Source organism: Salvelinus namaycush, chromosome 4 (assembly GCF_016432855.1).
Source record: "Salvelinus namaycush isolate Seneca chromosome 4, SaNama_1.0, whole genome shotgun sequence".
NCBI lineage: Eukaryota > Metazoa > Chordata > Actinopteri > Salmoniformes > Salmonidae > Salvelinus > Salvelinus namaycush.
In genome coordinates, this window is record NC_052310.1 from 58099465 (window position 1) to 58124166 (window position 24702).

The following is a 24702-nucleotide window of genomic DNA, read 5'->3' on the forward strand; positions in this document are numbered from 1 at the left end:
GGGTGTTTAATTATATTTATTCCAAAATGTTCAATCCTTTTGTCAAAACAGATAGTGCTGTGTTTGGTTTCAATGTGCCCTTGCTGATCACCCTTTTACCCTATTTTTGTTCAAGCCGAGCTGAAGCTCATTGGGTACACTTTTACTTTTGCATTTCTCCCGTGTTGTTTGTTGGTGTCTCCTTAGGCACAGGTACTAATGCTTGTTACATGGAGGAGCTAAGGCACATTGACCTGGTGGAGGGAGACGAGGGCAGAATGTGTATCAACACAGAGTGGGGAGGCTTTGGGGACGATGGAATGCTGGAGGACATTCGCACAGAGTTCGACAGAGAAATTGACAGGGGCTCTCTAAACCCAGGGAAACAGCTGTATGTCCCACATATTAATACACTATAAATCAGACCTTCCCAAATTTCTTTAAGACATGCAATAATCAGTTAAGTGCATTGATAGATAGTAGTAGCCATCTTTTATGTCACCTTTTCCCTCAGTTTAGCAACATACTGTATCTTTTTCTCTCCAGGTTTGAGAAGATGGTCAGTGGGATGTACATGGGCGAACTTGTGCGACTCATCCTGGTCAAGATGGCCAAAGAGGGATTTTTGTTTGAGGGTCGGATAACGCCTGAACTTCTTACCAAAGAGAAATTTGAAACCAAACACGTTTCTTCCATTGAAAAGTAGGTGTCAATCAGTTTTATTTTCTTTAGGGTCTAGATGACTTGTGTCATGTAGCCATTTGCAAACTGAGCACTGCTTTGAGACTGCACACCATTACAGTACACCTTTGTAATGTTATTTGCCACCACTGAGCTCATCTCTTCTCCGAACCTGTCACTGTCCAGGAGTAAAGAAGGCCTCACTAAAGCCAAGGATATCCTAGGTCGCCTGGGTGTGGAACCATCCGCAGATGACTGCATTGCTGTGCAGCACGTATGCACCATAGTCTCCCACAGATCAGCCAACCTCATCGCTGCCACTCTGGGCGGCATCCTCTCCAGGCTAAAGGACAACAAAGGGAACCCTCGCCTACGCACCACTGTGGGCATCGACGGCTCTCTCTACAAGATGCACCCGCAGTGAGTAGCCTATACCAGTAGAGGGCCCCCTGGGTACAAGGTAGACTGTACCCAGCTCTTATTGTGCATCTTAATTGTGTATCTTGCGTTGAAGCTATGCAATTCTGTGAAATGGCTTAAGGAATACCACAATGGACTTTGAAAAAGAGACATTGATACAGAATACAGATGTCAAAGTTATATTTTAGGTACTAGGGCCAAGAGCCTGAGTTGTGTTGAGATACATAAAAGGTTGAGTTACACGTGAGAATCCAAGGTCAGGATTTTTGTCTGACTGAGAATCACCCTCCCCATCTCCTCAGATATGCCCGGCGTCTCCACAAAACAGTCCGCCGCCTAGTTCCTGAGTCAGATGTCCGCTTCCTGCTCTCAGAGAGCGGGAGCTCCAAGGGCGCTGCCATGGTGACCGCCGTGGCCTACCGGCTGGCTGACCAGCGTTGTCAGATCACAGAGACCCTGGCTGAGTTCAGACTGACCAGTGACCAGCTGCTGGAGGTGAAGAAGAGGATGAGGACGGAGATCCAGAACGGCCTTGGGAAAAAGACCCATAACAGCGCCACCGTCAAGATGTGGCCCACATATGTACTCAGCACACCAGATGGATCAGGTGAGAGAAGTTCAACTTGGATTTAAACTAGTTTGCCAGACTGTGAATCTACCAGTTGACCAGAGTGGTTTAGCTCTGTGACAAAACATTTAGAGATTCATTCCATTACAGTTTTTTCCAACTGCTTACACACAAAATCTTTTCATGTCACACGATTTTTGAAACCTCTCACTCAAAGTGCAAAACTACACACCAAATATCCAAAACCATAAGCTATTTCTCAGCCTTTTACTCAGTTGTCAATTGCATAAAACACTTTTTTCAAAACACTACACACAATTCTCTACCTAAAACACAAAAATCTAACAGGAAGTGACTTGCTTTCCTTTTCCAAACACAACCAATCAAAATGCTACACTTATTCACTAGGTCACACACACACTCCTCACATGTGCAAACACTAATAGCTTAACTGATCACTAACCAATCACTGCTTTACTGTAGTATAGGCCTATAAATAGGTCAACGGTCAGATTACCTGTTTTGAACAATGGATGCCAACAATGGACAGAGAGCAAGAGGAGTAGGAGGGAGAGGAAGAGGAAGAAGAGGGCGAGGGCAAAGAAGAGAAAGAAGGAGAGCCATCTCTGATGAGATTAGGGCAACACTTGTTGATCATGTGATCAACCACGGTTTGACCATGAGAGAGGCTGGACTAAGAGTCCAGCCCAATTTGAGTCGATTTACAGTGGCATCCATAATTCGAACCTTCAGAAATGAGAACAGGTATGCAACTATCTAATGACTATTTTAGCATTACAGTAATGTACTGTAAAATACGTATGACTGCATAGTATTGCATAAACATTTGTAACTCTAAGCCATCCATTTACTGCACTGCATTGAATGAATGAGGTTGGTTATCATGCTGTACTACATTTTTTTGTACATTGTTTACAGTTCCTATGCTGAACACATACTGTGTTTGAATTCTGTACAGAGTGGAAAGGCAAAGACATCATGGAGGACGAGGACGCTTGTTTACAGATGTACAAGAGACTGCAATTATAAATATGGTTTTGGCCAACAATGCAATTAGGATTCGAGAGATAAGAGAGCATATCTTGAATAATGACACCATATTTAACAACATCAATGCTGTAAGCCTGTCGACCATACAACGCATTTTCCAATGGCACCGAGTGACGATGAAACAACTTTACAAGGTGCCATTTGAGAGAAACTCTGACAGAATCAAGAATATGCGACTTTGTAGAGGTATGTATGCAACACTACTTCCAGTACTTCAGACATACCATATTTACTCATCTGTATATCCTTTTGTCTGTTACAGAGAGTATTGGAGCTGGATGCCCATGTAATTCGCCATGAATTTATTTATGTGGATGAGGTTGGCTTCAACCTCACCAAAACCAGGCGCCGCGGAAGAAATGTAATAGGACAGAGGGCAATTACCAATGACCCTGGACAGCGTGGGGTAATATAACTATGTGTGCTGCCATCACTCAAAACAGGGTCCTCCATCACAATGCCACACTGGGTCCGTACAACATCGGCCATATGCTCACTTTTCTGGATGCAATTTACACAATGCTTGTCCCTGATCCAGATCAGGAACCTGCTAGATTTGTGGTTTTATGGGACAATGTTAGTTTTCATCGGGCTGTTCTGGTCCAAAACTGGTTTGCCACCCATCCACAATTTGTAGTTTTGTACCTACCCCCATATTCACCTTTTCTAAATCCCATAGAGGAATTCTTCTCAGCCTGGCGCTGGAAAGTGTATGTTCGCCAACCCTATGCCTGCATGCCGCTTCTCCAGGCAATGGAGGACGCATGTGGGGACATAGAGGTTGCCTCTGTCCAAGGTTTGATACGCCATGCTAGGAGATACTTCCCTTGATGTTTGGCAAGAGAAGACGTATCTTGTGATGTGGACGAAGTATTGTGGCCAGACCCAGGCCGGAGAAGAGATGAAGCGTAGCTTAGTACTGGTGACTGCCCCCCCCTTCCAATTCCTGGACTGCCCCCCCCCCCCCCGGGACCCCACACACACAATTGTGTTCTTTACTGTATTCTAAAGAATATACTTTTGGTTTACATATGTTTATGGTTTTGTTGTATGCTACTGTATACAACAGTAATGTTTGGCCTAATAAATATTTTCTGTTTCTACATTGCATTGGTGTTTACAGTGTACTTGTTACCCCTCTCAGCAGATTACTTTCACTGTAGAACATTGTATTGAAATGTAGATATAAGCCTATAAAAGACCAAAGAGCTTTAGATTTAGAACAACAGTGTTTACATGGTATATCCAAAAGTTTACTATTATGAAAGCAGTATTTGCCATTTGATGCAAATGCTTCATTCTGACATGTGTTTATGGCATTTTGAATGGAGTGTTACATTTTGAAGGAGATGTGAGGCATTTTTCATTTTGTGTGTGCAGTTTTGGGAATTGTGTGTAGAATTTTGAAAACGTGTGTAAGCAGTTGGAAAAAACTGTAATTCCATTTGACATAAATGGGAATTTACCCCTCTTCTGCTCCCCCTGCTGTATATAACCATATCAACAACTTAAAAGCTCCTTATCACTCGTTAATGCTTTAACACGCTACTATAATCCAGGCTTCCATGTAAACATATGATATTGTGTATTTTTTTTGGCTTAGCACTTCTTGCAGTGCCCTGATTAAGGTCAAAGTATTTCTAAGTCTAACACAATTACTTCACAGCACTCCCACACCTTCATGCAAGTCAAAACATCCAATGTCAATGAGAGATTCAAGTCGACACACTGTTTGTCACTGATTTCAAATGGCTATGACAGTGGCAACAAGTACAATGCGTTGTAAGACTTTTCATAAGCATTTAGGAACCCTTTATAATGTGTAATTATGTCTCATAAAAAAATATATGGAAAATCAAACCATTATTATCTCTTTTTACTAAAGACAGTATTGTTATTTTGTTGTGTTTTCCAGAAAATGGTGATTTCTTGGCTTTGGATTTAGGAGGGACAAACTTTAGAGTGCTGTTGGTGAAGATTCGCAGTGGCAAGCGGCGGACAGTAGAGATGCATAACAAAATTTATGCTATTCCTATGGAGGTGATGCAGGGGACTGGAGAGGAGGTAAGTAAGTTTGGGAGTTTCCTGTGAGTATGGACATATATCTCATTCTGTACCAAAACAATGTCAGTTGTCTCACACATTTGAAAAGGAAGTTACTGTAAATGCAATAGCTCCTATTATAGATACAACAGGACATACGTTAAGAATATTCTAACAGCCAACCTTTTCGACCTGTGTAACTTAAGCAAATGTGCTTGTGCTTGTTGAAAAATACCCTCCATTTCCCACAGCTGTTTGACCACATTGTCCAGTGCATATCTGACTTCCTGGACTACATGGGTATGAAGAACACTCGCCTGCCTCTGGGTTTCACCTTCTCCTTCCCCTGCAGACAGACCAGCTTGAATGTGGTGAGCTGACTGCTTCTTTTACAGTAATCAGCCATCTATCAACTTTTTCATCTCAGACATATTGCTCATTATATCTATATTATATAGTCTATATATCTATATTAAAATACAGCCACAAAACTGAGCCGGGATCTCCATCTTCAATTCTGCGCTTCCTTTTAGGCTCATAAGAAGCTTGTTGTCCTGTTACATGCCGCTGGCCACCACCACTTCATATTCTGCTGTGTTTTGTAGTTCTATTTTTCTTTTTTAAGTGTGTGTTTTGGAGAGTTATTATTCCTGATATACCATACTGTCACAATGCATAATTATGATGTATGCAGTTGTAGGCCAATTTAGAAACTGTTGAATGACTACATTACCCATAATTCTATCGGCATCCATTCCATTATATGTGTGTGTGTGCGTAAGTGTGTGCGTGTGTGCATGTGCGTGTGTGTGTACGTCACTAATAGAACATCTTTCTGTCTTTGTTCAGGGCATCCTGGTAACCTGGACCAAAGGCTTCAAAGCCACTGACTGTGAAGGGGAGGATGTTGTCGGACTTCTCAGAGAGGGGATTAAAAGGAGAGACGTAAGTGGAGAGATGGCATGATACTATAACCGGGGCCCAAAGTCTTTCCTGACCACGAGTCCAGAGCAGGAAAGACTTGGTATTAGTGCCTGTTCTACAGGATTACACAAAATATAAAAGCTGATATCTTATGGGCATCTATTGACAACCAAAAGTAACTTTAGGCTGCTCTTTTTGTTAGTTTTTGCCATGATATAGAAGGTTGTGATACAATATTTTAAAGTGGTATTGCTATAAAAAATGAAGTTCTCATTTCGGCAAGCATTGCTTCCCAGAGACATCCTGTACATGTGTTTCTATTGGTCGTTTCTCCAGGAGTTTGACTTGGACGTGGTGGCAGTAGTTAATGACACAGTGGGGACCATGATGACATGTGCATATGAAGAGCCTACCTGTGAGGTCGGCCTGATCGCAGGTTGGTCATCTGTGTAGCTTTTGATGTGGTGTATTCATGCATCTTAATAAACTACACCTAATTCATTATTACCTCCAACTTGGCCCAATTTACATTTCCAATTGCACACCCTGACATATCAAACTAGAACGGGCTCTCCATCTCAACCAATACTCAAAATATAGGCTAAATATCCCAAGCAGGGTTACAGCAACTCCAGAGATGGTCAGGCTCCCTGGGCTTTGCGGTGGCCACTCTGGTTTGGGTGTTCTCCGCAACACCAAGTGGTCAATCACATTGTTCTGGGTTCCACTTCACAAGAGGAGGTCAGTATAATGTTATGAACATCATGGCAAATGTTGAATTTGATTTTTTTTTTTTTTTTCTGATTGGCCAAAGTGGTCAAGCCTCCGATGGGCCTCCGCAGTGAACTCTTGTAGCCTATAGTTCTTCATCATTTTTTGGAGTAACAGGGTTGACTTGTTATGCTAGCCCCGCTCAGGTTTTTTCCCCAAGACACCAGAAAATTGCCCAAAAAGATTAGAACTAGCTCACCTGCTTTTTCTCTATGATTTGACTATTAGATGTTCAATGTTTCTTTACCAATTTTTTTTTTAAAGGAATAGTTTCACCATATTTAAACGAGAGTTCAGTTCACGTGATAGGGTTGACCTTAAAATGAGGGATAGACGTAAATTAATTACTAATCACATGAAATAAATCATCTTCAGAAATGACTTTGTCAGAGCAACAAAATAACTAGGGCTTTACAATGACGGTGAAACAACAATCTGTTGTTCATGTGATATTCATGTAATAATATGAATGTAAAAAATATATATATTTTATTTTTGAGATTTTGAGATTTGGCCTGCAGTACCTCCATGGACCCCACTTTGAGAACAACTGATCTAGACAACTACATAATATCATTGTTATTATTGTTTGATACCTGTCAAAGGTATGATTGTTGAATATGGTATGGTTTCTGGTTTCAGGAACTGGCAGCAACGCCTGTTACATGGAGGAGATGAGGAACATTGAGATGGTGGAGGGGGATGTGGGGAGGATGTGTGTCAACATGGAGTGGGGCGCCTTCGGGGACAATGGGTGCCTGGATGATATCAGGACAGAATATGACAAAGCTGTGGATGACTTTTCACTCAACCCTGGAAAACAGAGGTGATTGGGCTGCTCTCTCTCCCAATCGAAATTACTTCACTTCGGCTAACTTTTGTTGATATTTGATATTGAATAGTCTCGTTATTAGAGATCTAGATATACCTAAATGATCGTGGTTCTTTTTCATCTCAGGTATGAGAAGATGTGTAGTGGTATGTATCTCGGGGAGATTGTGCGAAACATCCTGATCGACTTGACGAAGCGTGGCTTTCTCTTCAGAGGGCAGATATCAGAGACTCTGAAGACCAGAGGCATTTTCGAAACTAAGTTCCTCTCCCAGATTGAAAGGTTGGTAGACATTTTGAATCTGCGATTGAAATGGTAACTGACTGAGTCATCATAACTTCCTTTTGTTGTGCAATGGTCTCAACAAAATGTCCTCTTACCCTCAGTGACCGGTTGGCACTACTGCAGGTGAGGTCCATCCTGCAGCAGCTGGGTCTGGACAGCACATGTGATGACAGTATCATCGTCAAGGAGGTGTGTGGTACAGTGTCTCACCGGGCGGCTCAGCTCTGTGGAGCCGGAATGGCTGCCATTGTCGACAAAATCCGAGAGAACCGTGGGCTGAACCAAATGGACATCACCGTTGGGGTGGACGGAACACTCTACAAGCTACATCCACAGTGAGTAGTAATGATGTGATTGCAATTGGTTGAAATGACATGTATCATAGTAATTAACTGTGTGTTTCAAGTTGACAATGACATTATGATGAATGTTGAGTATGGGCCAGGAATGGTTGTGTAGTTTATTGCAGTTATAAAATATATTCCTTCTGTTCTCTATTCTCTTTGATCAAGTCCTACATCTGAATGGCTTCATTGATTTACATTTTTAGTGTAACAATAGCATGAACAAAGTCAAGTGTGTAAGTGAGACTATCCATGTCTTTTTCTATCCCTTCACAGCTTCTCAGGGATCATGCACCAGACAGTGAAAGAGTTGGCCCCTAAGTGTAACGTCAATTTCCTTCTCTCTGAGGACGGGAGTGGCAAGGGTGCAGCCCTCATCACTGCTGTGGGCTGTCGCATGCGTGAGCAGGAGGAGCAGAAGAGCTGAGTCTGTTTGGCTTAACCCCCTCTCCACTCCTCTTCCTCCTCCTCTTCTTTCTCTCCATATAGTAGCATACCACTCTAGCAATGACACTTACAGTATTTTCCACTTAACCACTCTGCTTCAGAAACCAACCATTGTTCGCCTGTGGTGGGCAGATCTCAAGGGCACCAATGACAGAACATTTACATGCTTTAAACAATTTCACTTCTTCACCTGCTATTACCAGCCGTTTGGTCTTTGTGTTGATCTGCTATTCCGTATGCAAGGAACTGGGCTCTTTGTTTGAGTTCATCTTATTTGTGATGTTATAACACTGCTTTAGGCATTTGGGTATATGTATAATAGGAAATATTTCTGCTTTGAATGTTGTATACCTTGCTCAGGTATATAAATGTAAATGTTATTTATTTCATTTTTGTATTGGGTGGATGTTTTGACATAATGAGTTGTAAGGGAGAATCATTGCAAGGTTAAGAAGTTATCTTGTGAAATCTGGTTTTTATTTTTAACTTGGCATTCTTCTTTAAGTGTTTCAAAGATATGAAATGTCAACCTTTTTTTGTATTTGCTTGATAGAATTTCTAGGGTTGTTATGAATGAACCATTGTTCCTTGACCTTTGAGTATCTTTTCATTGCTCAAGGGCAGGCTGCTCACAAGCTCATTCAAAAGTAAATGCAGCCACGCTGTAGGATGCTTCCTCAATGCATTGCTTTGGCAGTCTTTGTGAAACCTCTTAGGCTGAGTCATGTTAAGGACCAGATTCAATCAGAGCCTGCTGAAAATCAGATATCTAAAGCAACGGTATCAATAAAACTGGCTTTTGTGAATAAGACAATGACTTGAATTCCAGCAGTGCACAATGTACAAAAGAAGACATTTATAACAGAATGAATGGAGCAAGATGTGTGTGAGCATATGTTTGTATACTGCAGTTGAATGTTCAATCCTTACTGTAAGAAAAAAAATAGCTATAAGATTATATATTAAATGCTTACCTTATATAGTGTCAGAAATCTAGAATACAATTATTTTGTACAATCAGAGATGCACAAAACTGGTCAAAAGGATGCATTGGGTTACAATTACATTTATTTTGATGTGCAACCAAATATAAAGCTGTTAGTCATCAGATAAAGACCTATTGTAAATACTTTTTCAATAAAGGTCCACTTCCATTCTGAGGTTTTGTTCATGAAATGTTCCAGTGATAGTACAGTACATTAATAATACAGTATAAATTAAACAGTTAAGCCCCTGGACAAAGATGCTATGTTAGCAACAAGATTGTATGTTATTTTGTGAAATAATTTCACCTACAATACTGTATGTCTGCACAGTCATGCAAAGCTACATATGCTTTTAATTTCAGTTATGGTAATGTTAAAATAACATTCTGCACATGAACACAATGTTTTATGAAGAAATCACTTTAACAGGAACCTGCCCTCATAAAGTAATTTATGAAATACACTGGCATTATGCAATTATCTTGAGGTGGAAAGTCATCTGACCTGAGTTGTCTACACTGTTATCAACATAGCCGTAATTAATTTCCAAAGTAGCCAGCACCAGCATATTAGAATAATGCACAGCGTAACATTTTACAATACTTTAAATGTATCAATTCCTCAGTGGAGTGACTTTTCTATGCTACACTATATCAATATCAACTTTACAAAATACAACAATATTACAATAAGCATGACCTACATCATGTGACACCATAGATAGCAAAAAATGTAGTGAGATATAACTTTGACAATTAAATTTTTTGAGCACATCACAAGTCACAACATGAAAAAAAGAGTAGTCTAGGGCACAAAACAAAAATTCAATACGCACTGTGATATTTAACAAAGGCAACAGTTACCACATATTACATTATCCTTTTTAAATTCACATGCTTTGTTTTTGACTGTTTTCGTGTTCTAAACAATGTGTTGATAGTCTTTTTTCTGATTTCAGAGAACCATTGAATAATGTATACGGCTACTGTACTCCAATACTATTTTAATTGGACCATCTTGCACTGGCAAACACTTGTTGAAGATTATTTTCAACATTTTACACCATAGCTGCCAACATGGGCTCTATGGGACACGACAGCTATCCCATATACAGTACCACTCAAAAGTTTGGACACACCTACTCATTCTAGGGTTGAGAGAATGCCAAGAGTGTTCAAAGCTGTCATCAAGGCAAAGGGTGACTACTTTGAAAAATCTCAAATATAAAATAAATCTTTTACCACTTTTTTGGTTACTACATGATTCCATGTGTGTTATTTCATAGTTTTGATGTCTTCACATTTATTCTACAATGTAGAAAATAGTAAAAAATAAAGGAAAACCCTTGAATGAGTAGGTGTGTCAACTGTTGAATGGTACTTTAACTCTTTCAATCCCCTTGCCACAAAACTATTAAAAGGTTGCCTCTTACAAGTCAAGTTCTGTTGTGTATGGATTTTGGTAACAGTTCTATTGCTGTAGAAAAGATTGCAATATATTCTACTGGAGAACTAGGACTACAGTGGTTACATATTTCAGAGGTGAGCTGAAAAATAATCTGTGTAGTTTAAATATCACAGTCCATTCCTCAAATTATATTGTGGTGGATGTTACCCCATTATTCATTTGTGTAATATAATTTGTGTACTATTAATAAAGTGTGTTAATTTATCAGTCTCTTATCAGTTACTTTATATTTCAGCAAATATTTACAAGTGGGTTCACTTGCATGTTTCACAATCTGGTCTACAAAGCCAGGTACCACACAACATATACCAATATTATGCTAAAACAACACAAATAATATCACTACCTAAACACAGCAACATATAAGGCCTGGTGCTAATGCCACGGAAGTTCTCCTTCCCATTCTCCTGGAACCCATTCTCCTCCTGGATTAACAGTCATCTGTGAGGTATTTGGCATGACTGAGTGACTGTACACAATCATAACATGATTTGTTTCACTTGACTTCTCCTAACTTCTCATAACATGATTTGTTTCACCTGACTTCTCCCGCAACTGTCATCATGAGCTTGAGCATGTCCTCGTGTCCTTAGCATTTCATGAGCTTGACTGTGGTGTGGTCATCGTGTTGGGTGGAGTTGTGGCGGACCACAGTACCCTTGGTGTTCTCAGTGCGATAGCTGCGTGTCATCCTGAAGGTCTGTGTGTGCTGCAATTCCATCTTGTCCTCCTCCGACACCTTTATGAAGGGTAACCAGCTGAAAGCGTGACGGAACCCCGAGCGGAATCTAGAAAAAGAGATGCCAAAGGGAATATCAGCCAGATCAAGTTAGCCAGCTAACGTTGACAAGCATTCCAAAATGAACTATTGCTTTATTGCTTCATTAATAAAGTTCAACCTAAAAAGGTGGGTTGTAGGTTGTTGAATCAATAATATCATGCAACTGCCACAATATGAGTTTAGTGATGTCCCTCTGGCTTTACCTTTGGTTGAGGCAGCAGTAGATGATGGGGTTGTATATGGTGGAGCTCATGGCCAGCCAGAAGATGGCCAGGTATACCTGCTGGATGTACGTCTGCATGTAGATTTCCTTGTTGAAGCTGCCCAGGATGAAGTAGATGTGGTAGGGCAGCCAGCACAGGGCGAAGGTCATCACCACCACTATCATCATCTTCACCACCTACATGGAGCACAAAACATCACAACTCACTGAGACAGCCGAGCATCTCTGATGCCATGGCAACTATGTGGACCAGACCTGGGTCTAAGCACTTTCTTTGAAGCGTTTGTTTTTGGTATGTATTTGCAATGGCCATACTGGTGGAATACTGGACACAATGCTTTAAGTAAATAGAGATACACATTTTTTAAAAAGCAGGTTCTTATAAACTGTTCAGTCAAGGCTTTGCATTAATATGACATAGCTGACCTTGCGTTTGGCGTGGATCTGATTCTGGTAGTGATCTGAGGCCTCCCCCGGTATCTCACTGCCCCACAGTGTCTGGCCAATAAGGCTGTAGGTGATCAACATCACCAGCAGGGGAAGCAGGTAGATCAGTATGATCATAGCTATCTGGTATCTGTGAGACAGTAGGATATTGTTCAGGCTCAAGTATTCCAGACAGAATTATGTGATAATGTGCGCTTGGTCTTCGAACATGACATAACATCCATTTCTAACCATGAAAAAAAGAAAACACTTTGATCTATGTTGTCATTATAGCAACTACGTCTAGACAGACACACATTACTGGAAAAGGTATTGTGGGTGTCTCACGTGAGATGGTGTTTCCCACCATACTCATCAGGCCAGTTGACCATGCAGATGGTCCGTGGTGGATAATACTGGGTGACAGAGTAGTAGCACTGGGGGAAAGCCAGGGAGAATGCCACCGCCCAGATGAGACCAATCACAATCTTGGTGGATGTGGAGGACAGCCTTGGTTTCAAAGGGTAAATTATGGCCATGTATCTGTGGAAGAGAAACAAGCAAAAATCAGATACAGACAGATGTATAACAGTACATGTCATAGGCTGCTTAGAGTGCTGAAGACTGAAATGTTCTGAAAACCATGGTGATGCTCACTCATCACAATCTCACGGTCATGATAAGTGAATGGTAGTGCACTTTGCCGATAATCATTCTGTAATATATGAGTAACTGTTGTTCATCAGAGCTTTGAAAACAGCAATGTCTACAATACAGTGGATTTGTTTTACTCATTAAGATATATCGAATTGAATACAAAAAGGATGTGGTGCAGCAGTCAGAGTTATCCAGCTGTCAATGGAATATCTCATTGAATAGCATGCATATCATCGAAACACACACGGTGAGAGAGAGAGAGATGTAGAAAGGTTCAGAGATTAAATGGGAATGTAACTAGGGCTCTATTAAATCCGCATCGCAGAAGTTCAGCTTTACAGCGTGATTGAAATTGAAATGGCAATGTTCCCGTTTTAGCCGAGAGTGCATTCACCGTAAACACTGCATATGTTGGCTCAATCGTAAATTACCTTTACATTACTATCGCGGAACCCGTAACGCTTCAGCTTTACAGATAGCCTACTGTTTAAGGGCTATATTCTATAGCTCCATAGGGATATACAGAGTAATATACGTATTGCCCTTATATCAACAGAATAGGTGGATTTAGGAAAGCTAGCGCGCTCTTTTACCCGCACAAAGACAGACAGACTTCACAGTGCATGTCTGTCACACACACAGACAGGACTAATAAAACCTTTTGAAGGGATACATGGTAAATATGTTGTAAGCAAATTCAATAATATAATAATTACAATGTATTGCACCATTAGGATGTACAGTGCCCAGTAAGCTATATTTAAAAATACATTTTAATATAACTCAGAAATATAATACAAATTAGCGTATGTGATGATTATTGGATTATTGTCTACTTCAATGACAAGTAGCGTCATTACACATGTATCTGACTGATGCGGCCATTGTAGAGGTTGATATGATTATGTCTTTGGAACGTGCCTAATTTAAAGAAATTCCCCATGGTTTGAGTGGACATTTTTACTTTTGATGTCCCTGAACAATTGTGTGTTCTCTACAGACTAGAGTATGCAGGCTATATCACATAATAGGAAGAAGGCTCGTTGTATGTTCTTACCTGTCAACCGCAATAGCTGCCATAGAGTAAATGCTTGAAAACATGGCTGTGATGGGATAGAAGTTCTGAAACCTACAGTATCCCAACCCGAAGTACCAGTCGTTGTGTATAGCATAAACAAAATTGAAGACAGTGTTAAAAGTAGCCATCGAAACGTCCGAGAATGCAAGATTTACTATAAAATAGTTAGTCACTGTCCTCATTCTTTTGTGCGCCAAAATTATCCAAATTACAGTGACATTTCCTGTGACAGACACAATCACTATCAGTGAATAAGCAATTGCCCACAGTGCCACTTGCCAATCCGGCTGTTCAAAACGATTGATGGTCGTCTCGTTTCCATAATCCTGAAAATATATGGTTGTTGAGAGGTTGAACGGTTTCGAAGTTGTATCCATCTCTACCTCAAATTGCACAAAATAATTTTGGAAACAGCATTGGACAATTAATAATTAGTTCAGATGTCATCCTCGAGCACATTGTCCTCTCCTTGAACAAAAACTATCCATTTCAGAACCATTAAGATGTTGTTAAATCAGAGTACCCTCTCCAGCCATCTTCTGAGTAACGGTAGCCCCGGCTGAAGTGAGCTCCATCCAACCTCTGGAGCCTTGCCAGTGGCGCGTGCGTAAAACTGAGCTGCCAGCAGTGGTTGGAGAGCTACGGTTTTGGAATGTGCGCAAGAGCCTACTAAAGTGTAGGGTTTGAGATTTCAGTGTGATACAACATCTGTGAAAGTACAGGTGCGCACTTTCAACAATAAAATCTGATTTTAGAAGTGGTGTCAATACAAATAGCAAATGTAGCCGCATGCAGCAGACTTCCAGAAACCTGCAGAACACAATGAAGCAAAGCAGGCACACAAATAGGAGCAGGTTTGGGGAGTAACTGATTACATGTTATCAGTTACATGTAATATGATTACAAAAAACAGTAACTAATCTACTACGTTACCAGAAAAAAACTAATTTGTAAAGTTTGGGTAATCCAAAGTTTCCTTACTGATTACAATTTTGGATAGGCAACTAGTAACTCTAACAGATTAAATGTACAAATCAAAATGTATTGGTCTCTACATAGATTTGCATATGTTATCACAGGTGCAGTGAAATGCTTGTGTTGCTATCTCCAACAGTGCTGCAATACCTAGCAATAAATTAAGAAAATACACCATTTATTTTTAAACAATTCTGTATTATATAGGATGAGCCATGACTAGAATACAGTATATACATATAAAGTGGGTGAAACAGTATGTAAACATTATTAAAGTGACCAGGGCAGGGTACTGATGATTGTTTAACAGTCTGATGGGCTGGAGATGGCAGTTGTTTCTCAGTCTTATGGTCCCATCTTTGATGCACCTGTACTGTCTCCGCCTTCTAGGTGGGTGAACAGGCCGTGGCTCAGGTGGCTGACATCCTTGACGATCTTGTCCTTCCTGTGACAACCCTGGATATGTGTTAGTGAGTTAGTTAATCAATAAGGCCCGAGGGGGTGTGGTATATGTCCAATATACGATATACGACGGCTAAGGGAGTTGCGTCATGCATAAGAACTGCCCTTAGCCGTGGTAAGTTGGCAATATACCACAAACCCCCCCGAGGTGCCTTATTGCTATCATAAAGTGTCTACCAATGTAATTGGAGCAGTAAAAATACATGTTTTGTCATACATGTGGTGTATGGTCTGATACAGTATACCACGGCTGTCAGCCAATCAGTATTCCGGGCTCGAATGACCCAGTTTATAATTTATATTGGTCATATACCACACTCCCTCGGGCCTTATTGCTTAAGTGTTTTATATAGAGGATGGAGAAATTGCATCAGTCTACAATGGGCTCTTTCAGGCAAATGGCTCCATATAGCTGATAGGGGTCAAGAGGTTTAACCACAATGACACCATGTTACCAAATATCAACACACCCATGGGCTAATATTGCACTATTGATGCCATTTGGTCAATTTCTTGAGGTACCAACTTGTCCATTGCAAATTGGACACTTAGTAATTTATTGCATTAATGTAGCATTGATTGATATTGGAATATAAAAGTCTGAGGATTAGTACTATGGCCCGGTTGTTTTCAAAAGCTGAACATGATGTCTACAATACAGCTGTATTTTTTTTACTCATTAAGATATCGAATTGAATACAAAAAGGATGTGGTGCAGCTTTAGGGTGATGATGCAGTCAGAGTTAACCAGATGTCAATGGAATATCTCATTGAATAGCATGCATATCATCGAAACACACACGGTGAGAGAGAGAGAGATGTAGAAAGGTTCAGAGTCCAACACACCGACAACCACTCCCCAATGATTCAGGCTCAACATACCAGATTATGTGCCATTCTATTTCAAGTGACCCACCACAAGAAAACAACATCATACAGTATGTGGCAAGAAAAGGTTGAATGAAAGCTTCTTTCAACTTACTGTCTAAAATCAACAACATTAAATCCACTGTCTGGGTACCATCCAGGTACTCTCCCCACCTGAGACAAATACCAGCAAGCCAAATTAATCAAAATAGATTTATAATGAATCTGCAGACAGGCAAAACAGAAGGTTAGAATGTAACTCTGCTGACATAATATTGAAAAAAGGCAGTACCTTTGTGCATGAAGTTTCATGTTTTGGTTTCAAAATTCATAATAGAATCTAATGTTGCTACATTTGACATGGCCTACCCTACCACATTGAGAGTACCCTATAGACAATCTTACAAATAACCACATCAATGATTGTATATTCCTCAAAATATGGGGTAAACAAGAAAACAAGGAAGCAAGAAAAACATTGGTATAGGCCTATATCAAAACCAGGTGTTGTATACAGTGTACCCTACATGTCCATATAAATTAATTATAAAATATTACCAGTAAATATGTTTGGTCTGTAATGTCAGAAAATATACATATTTGTTCATGGTGTAGCCTACGATTGCTTTTGGAATGTACCTTGCTTTAATGTGGATGCTTTCATTTCTAAATGGTAAAACATGTATGAAAATACACTCAAATTAAAAAAAGGTGACATTCTGTACTGTCGCCTCATATAAAACAATTTCTCAAATCCAAAATGCTGGAGTATGGAGAAATGTAAAGTTTTAGCTTCACTGTCCAAATAAATAAGTAGGCTATAACTCATTATGCCTGTATATGTGCATTTGATTCATGCATTGAATTTCTTCCAACAGTGAAACCAAAATAAAACTGAATTGATTGCCTTACTGAAATAGAGGAACGATCAGGAAACGCAATTTGTTTTAACTTATGAAGTAAGCAAGCCTACCAAAATCAGAAGCCACAGTGGCATAAGTGCCCCATTCATTCCTCGCAGTGTCTATCTATTCAGTCAAATAACTGGTCAGACAGCACGAGGCGACGCGGTACAGAGTTCAAAGTGTGGGGGACGAGAAACAGGAAGTCCATCGTTCAGGATCAAACATGTCCAATGATGTTAGATATTGCGAGAGGTTCTCCTACGTTTTTCTGAAGTTTACCGTCATTGTATATGCCACTATCTTCTGGGTGAGTAGCCTATGCTTTAATATCCCCGTGTCGCCAAATAGATAACCAAGTCTGACTCGATGCAAATAACACACGGCGGATGAACGGACTCGCGCATTCCGGCATGTATCCCTTGCTGGTGTTTGTGACAAAAGGGCAATCCGTAAATATTGTAGCCTATTAGGATTTTTGATGAGTGCTATTGAATCGACAGTTGCCAGATCTTGTAGCCTATAGATGGTGGATTTGGGGCTGGTGGTGGTTTGATAGGCATGGGTACGTATTTGTTACATTGTTTACGTTTTTGCTGGTGGCTCACTCCTGAGTCCGATGGAATTCACATTTTACAGCGCGTGGCTTTGAAGGGCATGTGATAAGTATAAGGCAGTATAAGTGCTAATGTCGTGTTTGGATAATTAAACGACGTATGAGAGGACCCAGCAAATATGACCCCATTGTGGGCAGGGACGTGGATAGAACTTTATAGTTCACAAGTTATTTTTGTGCAACTGTTACTGAGTGTCGTTCCAGTTGAACTGTTCTGTTGTGATGTCAACTTATTTTGTACACCCAATGATATCTAAAGTATTTTTACAGACTAAGTGCATGTGACAACGTTTCTGGCAAAACATATACACTGTGTACAAAACCATTAGGAACACCTGCTCTTTCCATAGACAGACAAGGGCTGCGTTTCAAACTCATAAAATACACACCCTCAGCCTCTCCTTATGCCCTTATGGGAATCCCCGCGTCCATATGTCGTTGGTCCAAATTATTAGCCAAGCAAGGGAAGTTTGCGATGTAAGCCCCTCAGCCCTCGTTTTTAATGGAGTTTGGAGTGTACAATTGTGTTCACTTCAGGGCCTGAAATGCCCCATAATTCAATTTGGGATGACTGCTAAGAAAAGTCCACTAGCTATCATACAGTAGGTGTATATTAATAATTATATAGTTAATATAAGTAGACATGCAGATATAAAGCACCCACAAGCTACCGGTGGCTGAAAACACAATCATCTAGTGACGAATTTCCAGATAAGGTCAGTCCATTTAAAAATTAATCCCTCCCTTGCCCTGCAAGTGTAAACTCGTCAGACGTCATCAGAAGTGTCCACTTAACCTGAGGGGAGAGGGTTTGTCTGTTAAGTGTTTGGAATGCAGCACAGGTGAAAGCTATGAGCCCTTAATGATGTCACCTGTTAAATCCACTTCAATCAGTGTAAAAAAAAAAAGGGAGGAGAGAGGTTAAAGAATGATTTTCAATCCTTGAGACATGGATTGTGTATGTGTGCCATTCAGAGGGTGAATGGGCAAGACCAAAAAATGTAAGTGCCTTTGAACGGGGTATGGTAGTAGGTGCCAGGCGCACCGGTTTGAGTGTGTCAAGAACTTCAACGCGGCTGGGTTTTTCACACTCAACAGTTTCCCATGTGTATCAACAATGGACCACTACCCAAAGGACTTTCAGTCAACTTGACGCAACTGTGGGAAGCATTGGAGTCGACATGGGCAGCATCCCTGTGGAACGCTTTTGACACCTTGTAGAGTCCATGCCCTGAAGAGTTGAGGCTGTTCTGAAGGTGAAAGGGGGTGCAACTCAGTATTAGGAAGGTTTTTCTATTGTACGTATGATCGCAATAGTGATGGGAAGTTCAGCTCTTTTCACTGACTCGTTCAGTCAAAATAACACAACTTTCAACTTATTTTGTTAGAGTCAGTAATGCCCAGAGCACGTAGGACCCTCTACAGGCAAACGATGAACTGAAAACTCAAAATAGTCTTGATTTTACAAACCTCTCATTCACTTGTCGTTCACCATAACAGGCTTGTTGGAGCTGTCATCTGGGACTGAGGCTTGTAAAAATGTGTTTTAAATCATGACCATTTGTTGATTTATGGGGATACAAATAAGATGAATTCTTGGTAGCCTAAATTTTAAACAACGTCTAGTTGTGGCCGCAACCGGACTAGATTGTGAATGACTCTTGGCGGAATGCATCGATTGACTGCCATGAGGGTAAAGCACAATATTGTTTGCGAACTGCAGCACCACAAATGATTAGTTCTGGAATTCGAGTTTGTTGAGCAGAGGCTGTGTATGTTTTGGTTCTGCAACGCTGTGTCCATAACATTCAATAATCAATGAATTGCATTCATTCTTGCTTCATGCGATCAATTATCAGTTCTTAACATGTTTTTTTCCCCCTTCTCTATGCTGCTTACAGCATGCTCCATTTTGCCTGAGCGCATATACAGTGTATGACTGACAGTGGTTGGTTGGAGCACGTCACCGGAGGGGCGCATATTAATTCTGCTGTAGAATTCATTGCTGCCAGCAGGTCAAACAAAATACGAAAATTAATGAGTCACTCAGAAAAAAACGAATCATGACTCTCAAGTCAGTAAAAGCAGTTGTTCAAAACAAACAAATCGTTCACGAACTGCAGATCACTAGATGGCAACAACTTTGTCTTTGATACAATTGTAACGGGCAGCCGATCCAAAGGGGTAGGCTTATTTCAGGCGACGTGAGAGCTGCCCTTGGGGCCACCAATGTGGAGCCGCTGAGCAAGGGTGCATTGGCCCAATGTGGGCAGCCTACATGAGTCCAATGTTTTAACCCGCATTGGGCCCACATCGTGCCAATGTGGGTATGTTTGTTGGGAAAAGATGGGCTTATTTCAGACAAAGTGAGGGCTTCCCTCACCAGATATGGGCTGTCAACATTCTGCCAATACCTTTGGGGCCAATGTGGCGCCGCTGAGCAAAAGCGCATTGGCCCAATGTGGGCAGCCTATGTGGAGCCGATGTTTTAGCCCGCATTTACCCCACATCGTGCCAATGTGGACATGTTTGCTGGAGAGTTATAGCGTAGAAGTTCTGTTTCAATTATTTGTTTCGACATCTCAGTGCGATTCACAGAATCTGTAAGATGCTTGAAGAACCAATCACACATGTCTGACAGAGACAGACCGGTCGAGTGGCGAATGAGGTGAGCCCCTCCCCTCATACTAAAGAGCCACTCGCCTGCACTCTGGTCATTCTCAGCTCTCCTCAGCACGACTTGATTTGTTTTCCGGTTCAACTGTTCACAGGTGTGCCACAAGGTTATGCCACCGAGCGCAGGTTTTTCAGCTTACGTCTTGTTGGGTGACTTGACCGAAAGGAACGTTTTTGCTTTGGCTAAGAATTAGCGTTTTCTTCCCGTTTGTCTCCTGTGGTAGCTAGCGTCACACGGCTATCTACTAAGCCTTTGTTTAGCTTAGCTGCAAGGTTAAGTTATCCTGGCTAGCTTTCCGCAAGGCTAACTATCCTACTGACTATCTTTTCTACCTGGAAGGGTAGAATTACTAGCTCACTCTCTTGTTTAGGTCAACTTACTAGCATGCCACGTTGACTAGACCGACCGTCCTAGCATCACGACTTATCAGTCGGGAGCCACACTTTTGTTCGTCCCAAGACCAACATAGTGCTTACTTTCTTTGGCTAACATTGTGCTAACTAGCTAGGCTACTAACCCACGAAGCAAACGCTAGCTATGTTCACATTGTTGAACGATTAGCTTCTCCGTCTAACACTGTGCTAACATTCTACCGTCTAGACGTCACTGCGCATTCTTTGGTACATACTGTACTCTGTTGGGGCCTTTGAGGTTTGATGCGTTGAGACTACCTGGCTTCAGAGAGCATATGTGATACAGGAATTAGCCAATTCCCGCTGTGGGACATCAAAACAAATAATTGAAAGAACTAAAGGTTACTTGCGTAACCCCGGTTCTCTGATATTATGAGTGTGATACCTCACCACATTCCCCTACTCGCAACATTGTGAGGAAGTTCAGCATGCTCGAGAATGACCAGAGGACGGGCGAGTGACTTTAGTTTGAGGGGGGGCTCATTTCACTCGCCACTCGACCGGTCTCTGACAGACATGTGATTTGGTTCTTAGAGATTTTGTGAATCCCACTGTGATATTCATAATATCACAGATCCGGGGTTACGCTAGTAACATTATGACAGGGTTCACCAACTGGCGGCCTTCGGGCTGAATTTGGCCAGCGGGTGATTTCAAGTTTTCTGAGCAAAAAAAAAAAAGATGTTTTTATTTGTTGGACATGACTGTAGAAGCAACAGGAAATCAACTCCAAGTGATTTTAAATTTAAGAAATCTGTTCCCAATATTCCCACACATATTGTAAGAGACAAACGTGATTGCATACAAGCATAAGCAAGGTTTGAAATTGTTGTAGTCAAACATGTTTCGAAGGGCCTCCTGAGTTGCACAGCGGTCTAAGGCACTGCATCGCAGTGCTTGAGACGTCACTACAGACCCCGGGCTGTATCACAGCCGGCCGTGACCGGGAGACCCATGAGGTGGCGCACAATTGGCCCAGTGTCCGAGTTAGGGGAGGGTTTGGCCGGTCTGGATTTCCTAGTCCCATCGCGCTCTAGCGACTCCTTGTAGCGGGCTGGGTGCCTGCAAGCTGACTTCGGTCGCCATCTGAGCGGTGTTTCCTCTGACACATTGGTACAGCTGGCTTTCTGCAGCGTTAAAGTTCCCTAAGAGCACCGTGTCCTCCATCATTCTTAAATGTAAGATGTTTGGAACCATCAAGACTCTTCCTAGAGCTGGCCGCCCGGCCAAACTGAGCAATCTGGGGAGAAGGGACTTTTTGTTAGGGAGGTGACGAGAACCCGATGGTCACTCTGACAGAGCTCCAGAGTTCTGACTGTAATCACTGCCATTTATTGTAATAATAAATTAGCGTAAAATCCTTCTAAACCTGTTTTGGCTTTGTCAATTTTGGGGTATTATGTGTAGAGATGAGGGGGAAAAAATCTATACATTTTAAAATAAAGTTGTAACCTAACAAAATGTGGAAAAAGTCAAGGGGTTTGAGTACTTTCCGAAGGCACAGTCAAAACTTTTCACTGGTACACCACCTCATTACAGGGTTTTCTTTTATTTTACTATCTTCTACATCGTAGAATAATAGTGAAGACATTAAAACTATGAAATAACACGTATGATATCATGTAGTAACCAAGAAAGTGTAAAACAAATCAAAATTAATTTTCTATTTGAGATTCTTCATAGTAGTCACCCTTTGCCTACCTACAGCTTTGCATACCTAAAGATGTTTAGAGGTGCTTCAGGGTCAACCCTGAAGAAGGCATTGCGTGCCGAAACGTTGGTTTGTTGGGAGCATATTTATAAATTGTTGGGCGCATATTTAGTTTGTGACTTTCTTTTTATACTGTTGATCAGAGGGAAACATGAGGACCACAGGGGTTTGGCAAACATTTTGGTAAAGGATTACCTACATAACACATTCATAATGAGATGTTAACAGAAGTCAACAACCACAAATGGATATTTGCCTGTTTTGCCGCTGTTAACATAAGCATGTACTGCTTATGAATGTGTGGGTCAAACTTGTTATGTAGTAGGTAGCCTACCCTTCAAGTGTAGCGTCCCCAGTATTTTGATATAGACTCTGAACTAGCTAATTTCTGTTTAGTACATGTTCTGCCACTGTTAAAAACCTTTTTGAACTGTACCTGGGTACAGTAGTCCTACATGATGGTTAGCTTACCTGTCAATCATCATAATTAGGGCGACCATCAAATCTTTGTTGTGGAGGATGGAGATTTAACCGGACTTAATGTTTCAGACAACAGGAAATTGTGGGAGCCAATGATTTACCACAGGTGCTGACTGAAACAACATATTGAGGAACAAGATTTAGGGTTATAAGTGCCCAAATTTTATTAGAATAATATACTTATTTTAAATGTCCTATTTTTCTCCCTCCATTATTTACTGTCAATTAAATGTAGCACTATCAGGGTGTAAACAAAGGTATGGTAGGCCCACTGTTTCAACCTCTTTTTTTTTTTTTACTGTTGTTTTTATTCAGTGTCTCAACGGAAATGAAACTTGCTGAGGCTGCAAGCCAGGCGGGTGTTCCTGTATTTGTCGACTGCAACAGCTTTTGACATGTTAGCCTATTATCTGAGTGCATTTGGTTCCCTGAGAACCATTGTCACTTTGTCTCAAGTGTATGTTTTGCTATTTTCAACCTTCGCTTTCTTTCAATCAAGAAATACGCTTTTGATGTTCTACTGATTAGACTATGTCATGAAATATTGGTCCCCTTATCAATCTTGGTTCAGGAAGTCTTTACTCTGTCTTCAAGCAACTATCACAGACTTTGCTGCTCAAACTTGGCAGGTTGTTCCAAGCCAACATCTTTTGTTACCAATCTCGGTTCCAAGAGTTGATTGAAGACCCAGCAAACACTATCACAGGCTTTGCTATCACTGATACATTTTAAAGAGATTTTGGCTTGGAACAACCTGCCAAGTTTATGTTGCCAAAGTTAAACAAGTTGGTTGGAAATATCTTATGATTTATTGTACACAGATTATATTTTCAACAAATCAAACGGTTGTACTTTGTTTAACGGAATTACTCAGAGGGACTGTATTCAGTGATGGATTCACCCATTGTTGTGCTTTTGAGTGTTTGGAAAATTGTTTTAAAGCATATTTCATGCATGAAGTTTTAACCTCTCACTGTTTTTGCATTTGTTGGTAGATCTACAGGAATGCAAACTTATAACTGTACTGGTCTCAGACTTACAGTTGAAGTTGGAAGTTTACATACACTTAGGTTGGAGTCATTAAAACTCATTTTTCAACCACTCCACAAATGTCTTGTTGAGAAACTATAGTTTTGGCAAGTTTCTACTTTGTGCATGACACAGGTAATTGTTCCAACAATTGTTTACAGACAGATTATTTCACTTAATTCACTGTATCACAATTCCAATGGGCCAGAAGTTTACACACACTAAGTTGACTGTGCCTTTAAACAGCTTGGAAAATTCCAGAAAATGATGTCATGGCTTTAGAAGCTTCTGATAGGCTAATTGACATTTTTAGTCAATTGGAGGTGTACCTGTGGATGTATTTCAAGGCCTACCTTCAAACTCAGTGCCTCTTTGTCAAACCGCTCAGGAAGGAGATGTCTTCTGTCTCCTAGAGATTAACATACTTTGGTGCGAAAACTGCAAATCAATCCCAGAACAACAGCAAAGGACCTTGTGAAGATGCTGGAGGAAACGGGTACAAAAGTATCTATATCCATAGTAAAACGAGTCCTATATCGACATATCCTGAAAGGCCGCTCAGCAAGGAAGAAGCCACTGCTCCAAAG

The 24702-nt window shown here is 40.9% G+C and overlaps 3 protein-coding genes across 4 annotated transcripts in view; 2 read left to right on the forward strand and 1 right to left on the reverse strand.

Annotated features, from left to right (window-relative positions):
* Positions 1-9471, forward strand: part of LOC120046662 (hexokinase-1) — a 38622-nt gene extending 29151 nt beyond the window's left edge. For both annotated transcript variants that reach the window (XM_038992057.1, XM_038992058.1), the window contains 12 exons: positions 187-370; positions 526-681; positions 847-1080; positions 1383-1687; positions 4635-4783; positions 5014-5133; positions 5612-5707; positions 6023-6122; positions 7100-7283; positions 7416-7571; positions 7676-7909; positions 8195-9471. In XM_038992057.1, the coding sequence (XP_038847985.1) occupies positions 187-370; positions 526-681; positions 847-1080; positions 1383-1687; positions 4635-4783; positions 5014-5133; positions 5612-5707; positions 6023-6122; positions 7100-7283; positions 7416-7571; positions 7676-7909; positions 8195-8345 (2069 nt within the window). In that variant the 3' untranslated portion in view covers positions 8346-9471. The remainder of the gene's footprint in view (positions 1-186; positions 371-525; positions 682-846; positions 1081-1382; positions 1688-4634; positions 4784-5013; positions 5134-5611; positions 5708-6022; positions 6123-7099; positions 7284-7415; positions 7572-7675; positions 7910-8194) is intronic.
* A 1936-nt stretch (positions 9472-11407) lies between these two features.
* tacr2 (tachykinin receptor 2) lies at positions 11408-14363 on the reverse strand. The gene is made up of 5 exons (XM_038990861.1): positions 13963-14363; positions 12597-12791; positions 12249-12399; positions 11803-11999; positions 11408-11606 (listed from the first exon to the last, which is right to left on the reverse strand). Exons 1-5 carry the CDS (start codon positions 14358-14360, stop codon positions 11408-11410), a joined length of 1140 nt encoding a protein of 379 aa, XP_038846789.1. The 5' UTR covers positions 14361-14363.
* Positions 14364-17415: 3052 nt separating this feature from the next.
* Positions 17416-24702, forward strand: part of LOC120046665 (tetraspanin-15-like) — a 48466-nt gene continuing 41179 nt past the window's right edge. The window contains exon 1 of the mRNA XM_038992062.1: positions 17416-17499. Coding sequence (XP_038847990.1) covers positions 17416-17499 — 84 coding nt within the window. The remainder of the gene's footprint in view (positions 17500-24702) is intronic.